The sequence below is a fragment of the Equus asinus genome, chromosome 26 (assembly GCF_041296235.1).
Source record: "Equus asinus isolate D_3611 breed Donkey chromosome 26, EquAss-T2T_v2, whole genome shotgun sequence".
Classification (NCBI taxonomy): Eukaryota; Metazoa; Chordata; class Mammalia; order Perissodactyla; family Equidae; genus Equus; species Equus asinus.
The window spans coordinates 25617933-25626271 of NC_091815.1; the positions used below are offsets into that span (position 1 = coordinate 25617933).

Genomic DNA, 8339 nt, shown 5'->3' on the forward strand with positions numbered 1-8339 from the left:
CCAGTCCTTGTTTTCTGTCCTCAATATTCCAATATATAAAATGGGAAACATTAAGAATAACATAATAACAGAAATGACAAAATCAACATAGTGAGCTTACCGAGGGATCTAGGAAGGGGGCTAGTGGAGATCCCTGCAAATTATAATGCTTGAGAGAGTTGGTACTTTTTGGTATCATACTGGTAGTTTTCACCACTATTTCACAAATCCTGCCCAGTCTCCCTCAGCCAACTAAGATCATACTTCTGTTCTGTGGTAATTTTCACTGAAATGTGACTCTGGACTTCAACCTTTTTCCCAACCAGAGATGGGCAATTCTATGTCACCTATCCTGACCTTGCTTTGAGGTCTCAATGGGGATTCTGGGCAGTAAGAGGTGGCAACGTGTCCAAAACAACAGTGGTTCAAGGCCTGGGGTCAGGTGCTGACTCATTGATCCAGCTTCACTCTCTGTATACTTTTCCACCCAGGAAACCCACATCCACAGCCTGGGGTCCTTCCTCACCTCAAGACCCTCAAATTTATTCCCTGGAATCTCTTCTGAGACCTTTGAATCTATATCCCTCCTCATCAAAAGATCTCCAAATCAAGAACCACACATCCTACCTCATTCCAAAATCCTAAATCCAGATCTTTAGATTCTTCCCTCTTGAGACCCCAAAATCCACAACTTTTGGTTGCCTTCTCACACTGAGACTCCAAATCTCAAGCTCAGGACCCTCTTCACCATGCAAATACTCTAAGCATTCAGTTGTGGCATTTATCTACCGCTTCCCGTACTGAAGTCCACAGCACTGGTGTGGCCCCTCTTGAGGGGCCACAAATTCAGTTTTGGGCCCAATCCCTGTTCATCTGCCCTGGGGTCCCCCTCCTCCTTCCCTGCTGGCTGTGCCCAAGCTAGGCAGGGAGCATGGTTGGAGGTGTAGTTTGGAGGTGAAATGAGACAATTACACCATCAGGACCAAAATCCACCATCTCTCCCAGGTAGTATAAAGGCAAACCTTCCCAGCCATCGCCATCTGGCTGTCACTTTCAGGGCCACCATGCTGGCCTCAGGGCTGCTTCTGGTGGCTTTGCTGGCCTGCCTGGTTTTAATGGTTTTCATGTCAGTCTGGCGGCAGAGGGAGGTCTGGGGAAAGCTGCCTCCTGGACCCACCCCATTGCCCTTCATCGGGAACTACCTGCAGCTGGACACAGAGCAGATATGCGACTCCCTCATGAAGGTGCCATCAGAGGGAGATGGGTGGAATGGTGTGGGGGTGTGTGCCTGACCAGTTTGGCTAGGATTTTGAGGCAGAGGATTGACAAAGTTGGACCAGAGTTTCAGGAAAGGGGAATTTTGAAGGTTCAGCATCAGGATCCTAGGCAGGAAACACCAGATCTTGGGATCTCCAGCCTCTTGCCCGTGAGAACCTATGGGGAAATGCATCTTAGTGCTTGAGGCCTGGGTACAGGGCCAGTTCAGAGTTGGGGCTGCTCCCTCTAACCACTCCCACCTCCATCAGATCAGCAAGCGCTATGGGCCAGTGTGCATGGTTCACCTGGGGCCCCAGAGGGTCGTGGTGCTGCGTGGATACGAAGCTGTAAAGGAGGCTCTGCGAGACCAGGCAGAGGAATTCAGTGGACGAGGAGAGCTGGCCGTTGCTGACCGGATCTTCAAAGGCTATGGTGAGAGGGACTGGTGGGGGAATGTGGGCAGGCTGACTTTGTGACCTCAGTGGGGTCTCCAGTCTTCTTCTTGCTCCCCCATCCCCTCAGGCTGTGACAGAGCCTTCTTCTGTCTTCTCTGGCCCCATCTCTGTTCATTGGTGCCTCTTCTCTTGTCTCTAAATTATCTTAGAGTTTATGCCTCTCTGCTTCTCCCTGCCTGTCTCTGCCCCATCTCTCTGTTCCTTCTCACTAGATGTCTCTTCTTTCTCTGTAACTGTTAGAACCTCTTGATTTCTGCTTTGGAACCCTTGTCTTCTGTCACCGTGTGTCTTTTGTCTTTTTCTTCTTCTCAGCTTCTGTGCTTCCTTGTGTTTCTCTCTCCCTCTCCCACTCTTTCTCCTTCCTTAATCTTAGAATCTCACATTATTTCTGCTTCAAAGTCCCCATGCTTCTGTCTCCTGGTGAGTCTCTCCTCTCTCCAGACCACCTGTGTTTCTCTCTCCATATTTTCCTTTCTTCTCTAGGCTCAGTTTTAGAATGTTTCACAATTTTATATATACCTCTCAAAACTCCACATATCTCACTTGCCTCCCTCCCCTCCCCTCTTCTCATGAGTGTCTCTATATCTCCGTTTCTCTGTGCATCTGTCTTGCTTCTCTCCTTCTGATTCTTTTCTTCCAAGTCAGTCTCTCTTTCTGTATTTCTCTGACTCTGAGTCTCTATATCTCCCTCTTTCTGCTGTTTCTCTCTCTGCTGGCTTTCTCTCAGAGTCTCTCCATCTTTCACCTGCTCCCTCTCTCTCTGCTCAGCTCTCCCTACTTCTCAGGATCCCCTGGGGCTGGTCTGTGTTGTGCCCCTGCCCCTCTCTGCCCTTTCTCCACTCCTATGCTCCCTCCCCAGGCGTGGCATTCAGCAACGGGGAGCGGGCCAAGCAGCTCAGGCGCTTCTCCATCACCACACTGAGGGACTTCGGAGTGGGCAAGCGTGGCATTGAGGAGCGCATCCAGGAGGAGGCGGGCTTCCTCATTGAGGCCTTCCAGAGCATGCGTGGTGAGTGGGGGACCCTGGAGTATTCGGGAAGGAGGAGAAAAACACCTGATGGGGACACATGCATTCTTGCCTGGGAAGGGGACTAGGTTGGGGGAAGGTGTCAGGCTTTCAGCTCTGGGGTCTGGTGCTGGAAAGTTTGGCTCTTCACGTCAGTGGCCCCCTCAAATTTTCAGACTGGCAACTGACTGCTGAGTTGACTCTTCCCCAAATCCATCTCTCCCCGATCCCATCCCACTCCCCAGGCAACTTCATTGATCCCACCTTCTTCCTGAGCCAAGCTGTCTCCAATGTCATCAGCTCCATTGTCTTTGGGAACCGCTTTGACTATGAGGACAAAGAGCTCCTGTCACTGCTGCGTATGATGCACAGAAGCTTCCAGTTCACAGCTACATCTACGGGGCAGGTAACCCATCCCAGTATGGCTTTACCAGGTCCCTACTACAACATGCCAAGTCCTCTTCCACATGGAGACAGGTGTCCCAAACTCCCAATCTCCTCCAGACAAGGTCCCTCAAGTCCAGCCCCGACTCTTGGACAACTGGACAGTTGCATCAGATTCAGGACAGGCTCCCAATACCCAATCTCCACTGACACCTGGATATCTCAACAGATGCCCTGATTCTGCCCCCCCCCCCCCCCGACACACACACACAAAAGCAAACCAGAGCCTGCAGGCAAGATTCATGCTTTCAACCAAGTTCTCTCGCCTGGGCAGGTGTTTCCATCCCAACTTACCTTAATACCTCACAGGTGCCCCTTGTTAAGATATTCCTTCTTTCCATCTGAATTTCTTAACATCTGGAATAGTAGCCACCTCAGCCCACCCCCTAAATACCTGAACACCTGGTGCTGCAAAATGAAGCCCACCAAAATCATTTGATATCTACACACATATCCAAACTAGTCCACTGGAATATCTAGACAAAAGCCTGCTGTCTAGCCCACTAAAATATCTGAACATCTAAACAGGTACCCCAACCAAGACCCCTAAACACTTAAACACCTGGATAGATTGTTCCACAAACACCCAAATAAATGTCCCTCAACCCAGCCCTGTTAAACACCCATAGAAAGGACCCTTATCGGGCAATTTGAATATCTGAACACCTGAAGAAGTATCTCCTCCACTTTAACACCTGCACTTCAGCACAACTTTACTACCTGAACACCTGTACAGAAGCCTCGAATCTAGATCCCCAAAATATCTGCACAGTTGTCTCCTACTGAGCCCACCTGAATGTCTAAACACCTAGACAACTGACCGCCCACACCAGTGCCACCTGAATAGGTAAACACTTGGACAGGTGTCTCCCACCCAACCTAACCTGAATATCTGAACATCTAGATCTGTGCTCCAATCCAGCCCCATCTGAATATCTGAACCCTGGATATGTGTCTCAATCCATCTCACCTAAATTCTTAGACAGGAATGCTCACACTTACCTCATGTGAAAACTTAGATATCTATTCCCATCCAGCCCCATCTAAATACCTCAACACCTGGGCAGGTGCCTTTAACCCAGTGCCTTCCTGGCCCTGAGACAGGTCCCACTGCCATCGAGTCCTGCCCACTAACAACTGTCCTTCCCTTTTCTTCCTCTGTCCCCCACTCTTAGCTCTATGAGATGTTCTACTCAGTGATGAAACACCTGCCAGGGCCACAGCAACAGGCCTTTAAGGAGCTGCAGGGCCTGGAGGACTTCATAGCCAAGAAGGTGGAGCAGAACCAACACACCCTGGATCCCAACTCCCCGCGCAACTTCATCGACTCCTTCCTCATCCGCATGCAGCAGGTACACCCCAGCAGCCAGGTGGGCAGGTCCAAAGCCAGGCAGAGGGAAATCAGGCTGGGGATGGAGGAGAACAGAGGCCCATTCGAATGAGTCCCCTATCACAATAAACCTCACAATCCAAGTTATAATTAGCCGCCACTGTTCCATCTACTGAGCCCTTACCCAGGGCCAGTCGTGTGCATGCAAATCATGACAGCAAGCACTTCCATAACACTACCATGTGCCAGGCACTATGTTAAGTGCTTCACGGTATTCGCCTACTTAAAACTCAGAACAGCTCTTGAAGGAGGTTCTATTATGACCGCAGTTTTACAACTGAGGGAAGTGAGGCCTAGGGAGTATAAGTGGACTGCCTGATGTCACACAGCAAGGAAGCAGTGGAACTAGGTTAAACCCTGGTGTCCTTCACGTTTGGCCTGGTGCTTTTAGCCACCATGTTCTCTTACCTTTCGTACCCTGGTTATCAGATGCACCTGTGCGGACAGGTGACTTGGCTTTACCATGAGACAGTGGAGGGGGGGTGTCCCCTCCCCCATCTGGAGGTCAATCTCGCTTTTGTGAAGAAAGGAGAGGAGGCTTTATGGAGTCTCGAAGTTCAAGGTGAAAGGAGCAAGGGAGGGATTTCTCCATAGTAAGGTTCAAGAATTTTAGTGAAGGAATAGGATGCTGTTGCTTAAAATTCTGTGTCTGTGTCTCAGAAAATTGGTCTCTCTTTAACCTTCTCTGAATCATTCTATCATGCCATCTCTGTGCCTCTTTTTCACTCAGTGTCTCTCACTATCCCTCTCTTTCTAAATATTCCTACCAAAAAAGGTGACCACTAAGCTGATAATTAAAAGACAGATAGTCAGCCAGCAGAGAATGTGAGAAGAGCAAATCAGGCAGAGCCAGCAGCCAGGGAAAAGGCTTGCAGACCAGAGAAAGCCTGGCAGAACTAGGATCCCTCTTCCCACCTTTGTTCTGGATTTAGGAGAAGCAGGCCCTAAAGAAAAACCTCAGAAGGGCCCTGAGACCATGGAGGAGTGAGCTTGTCCTGAAGCCCCCTCTCGCTGCGGGAGCAGAAGAACCCCAACACGGAGTTCTGCTTGAAGAACCTGGTGCTGACCACGTTGAACCTCTTCATTGGTGGCACAGAGACGGTCAGCATAACCCTGCATTATGGCTTCCTGCTGCTGATGAAGCACCCAGATATAGAGGGTACGGCTGGAGGGTGCATGAAAGTGGGGGTCACAGATCCTCAAAAATCCTGTAAGCCCACGGCAATGTTCCCAACTCTCTCAGATACCGGGATCCTCAGACACGCCCTGCTATCCCGAGACTGGGTGATATTTAGCTGATGGGCACCAGTCAAGTTTCACCAGCTGTTAAAATATTTGAAATATCAGAATTGATTGGATGGCTCCTATGCTAAGCCTACCGAGTGCCACTCCCTGCCCTGATTGCAGACCATCCCCGAAGACTCCTCCCTTGGACTTTTCCTATGATTCTGGTACGATCAGGTGAACAGAGACCTGGGCTAACAATGCGTATGGCAGATGTCTGTTTTGAACACGTAAATGTCACAAATGGACGTATAGTTGTTCACACTTGGACTATCATCCCGGCCCTCAGACCCCTAGATACCTAAACATAGTCCTTTCCTCCCCTCAGCCAAGGTTCATGAGGAGATTGATCGAGTGATTGGCAAGAACCGTCAGCCCAAGTTTGAGGACCGGGCCAAGATGCCCTACACAGAGGCAGTGATCCACGAAATCCAAAGATTTGGAGATGTGATCCCCATGAGCCTGGCCCGTAGAGTTATCAAGGATACCAAGTTTCGGGGTTTCCTCATCCCCAAGGTGCTGCTCTGCCCTGCCTAGAGGGACCTCCAATCTGCTCCCTGTGACCCCATCCCCCTTAGAAGCTCCTCAGCCCCTGTCCGACTCCCTCAGTCAAAGACTCCCAACCACCACATCCCTTCAACCTTCCCACTCAGAGACTCCTGAATTCCATCTCTCCGCCGACCTCTTGCCTCAGGGAATATGAACCCCATGTTCCCCAAATGTCCTCTCTCAGAGAACATGAACCCCCATGTCACTCCAGCCTCCTGCCTTGAGAGACATGAACTGCTTGTCCTCCAGACCTCAAGCCTCAAGAGTCATGGAATTCGTGTTCTTCAAACTTCCCTTCTCAGGGAAGAAACTTCCAGTCCCCTGAACTTCCTATCTCAGAGACTATGACCACCCATTACCCCAAACCTTTGGCCTCGGAAACACAAACCCCATGAAGCACAAACTTCCTACCTCAGGGACGTGAATCTCAAGTCCCTCAAAGGACCCGAACTCCCATGTCTCCCATTTCTCTTTATCTGGGCTGCTCAAATTCCCCCTCCAACCCCCATGGGCTTTCTGCACACCCATCTCCTACTCTGCCTTATCAAATCCTCTGGCCTCCTCCCCACCAGGGCACTGAAGTGTTCCCTATGCTGGGCTCCGTCCTGAGAGACCCCAAGTTCTTCTCCAATCCCCACGATTTCAACCCCCAGCACTTCCTGGATGAGAAGGGGCAGTTTAAGAAGAGTGATGCTTTTGTGCCTTTCTCCATTGGTAAGAGACCACTATCTGCTGCCAAGCCACCACTCACACCCAACGGGGACTCCTTCTTTTTCTGAGGTGTAGCCTGGTATCCTTCTCCACCTTGGAAGTCCCTCTTAGAATCTACCTTGGAGGCAACCAGCTGCAACTACCCTAACTACCAAGTACCTGGGTCCAGGAAAAAGCAAAGGGATGCTTATACCCCTTTCAGAGCTGGGGAAAACCAAGGCCTAGTGTGAGTTAGAGATTTGTCCCAGGTCACTTAAATTCTTCAGATGGCTGGGAAGGAGATGACAGCATAGCAGCCATATTTGAGAGCATATTCAAGGAGAAGGGGCATCTAAAGTTCTCATTGTTACAGCTTGGTATAGCTCGCCCCCATCCCAGGTACACTGGAGAATGAGGCTCAGAGAGGGTTAGAGACTTCTCAGAAATGTCTCAGGCCACGATATTCCAGGCCCTCCTCCCGGGGAGAATGCAACTGGCGTCTGGTAGTGGGTCGAGTCAGTGGTGAGAGTTGGCCTCACCTCCACACCTCCCATCTCGTCTCTTCAGGAAAGCGGCACTGCTTTGGAGAAGGCCTGGCTAGAATGGAGCTCTTTCTCTTCCTCACCACCATCATGCAGAATTTCTGCTTCAAGCACTCTCAGTCGCCCCAGGATATCGACGTGTCCCCGAAACACGTGGGCTTTGTCAGCATCCCAAGAAACTACACCATGAGCCTCCAGCCCCGCTAAGCCAGGGCTGTGCCAGGACAGGGCTAGTGGGAGCAGGAATTCGGGGAGAGGGAGCCTGGGTTTGGCTAGCTGGAAGGTGGGGCCAGCGGGAGGGGCGGGGCTAAGGAGGGGGGTGGGCTGGGGGGAGTTTCGAGGGGCAAGGTGGATAGGAGTGAAAGAAGAAAGAGAACGGGCTGTGTCTGTTCACCTTGCTAGAGCTAGCTCCTTCAGAGCTGGGGTGAGAGGAAGGGATACCTTACCCTAGATTGTGAAGAAGAAGAGCAGCTATTATTTACTGAGCAAGTGCTCCGTGTCAGCTCTCTGCTAAAAGCATTACACGCTCACCTCACTTAATGTTCACAAACCTGTAAGACAGGGATCAGTGTTCATGCCATTTTACAGTTGACAGAGCTGAGGCTCAGACAGATGAAGTCTCTGTCCTGGGTCCTACAGAACACAGTAAGTGCCCAGCAAGTACTTGACCACAGATCTGTGCAGGGATCGCTCTACTTGGCCCACAGTCTATTGGCTAGATTCTCAAAAGACACCCCTTCCTC

At 50.6% G+C, this 8339-nt stretch overlaps 1 protein-coding gene across 1 annotated transcript; it reads left to right on the forward strand.

The window, feature by feature from the left end:
• Positions 1–739: 739 nt before the first annotated feature.
• LOC106843256 (cytochrome P450 2A13-like) lies at positions 740–7850 on the forward strand. The gene is made up of 10 exons (XM_070498460.1): positions 740–1223; positions 1506–1668; positions 2551–2700; positions 2943–3103; positions 4317–4493; positions 4780–4782; positions 5552–5690; positions 6144–6331; positions 6937–7078; positions 7622–7850. The coding sequence occupies exons 1-10, from the start codon at positions 939–941 to the stop codon at positions 7801–7803; spliced, it is 1590 nt and encodes a 529-aa protein (XP_070354561.1). The 5' UTR covers positions 740–938; the 3' UTR covers positions 7804–7850.
• The last annotated feature ends 489 nt before the right edge of the window (positions 7851–8339 follow it).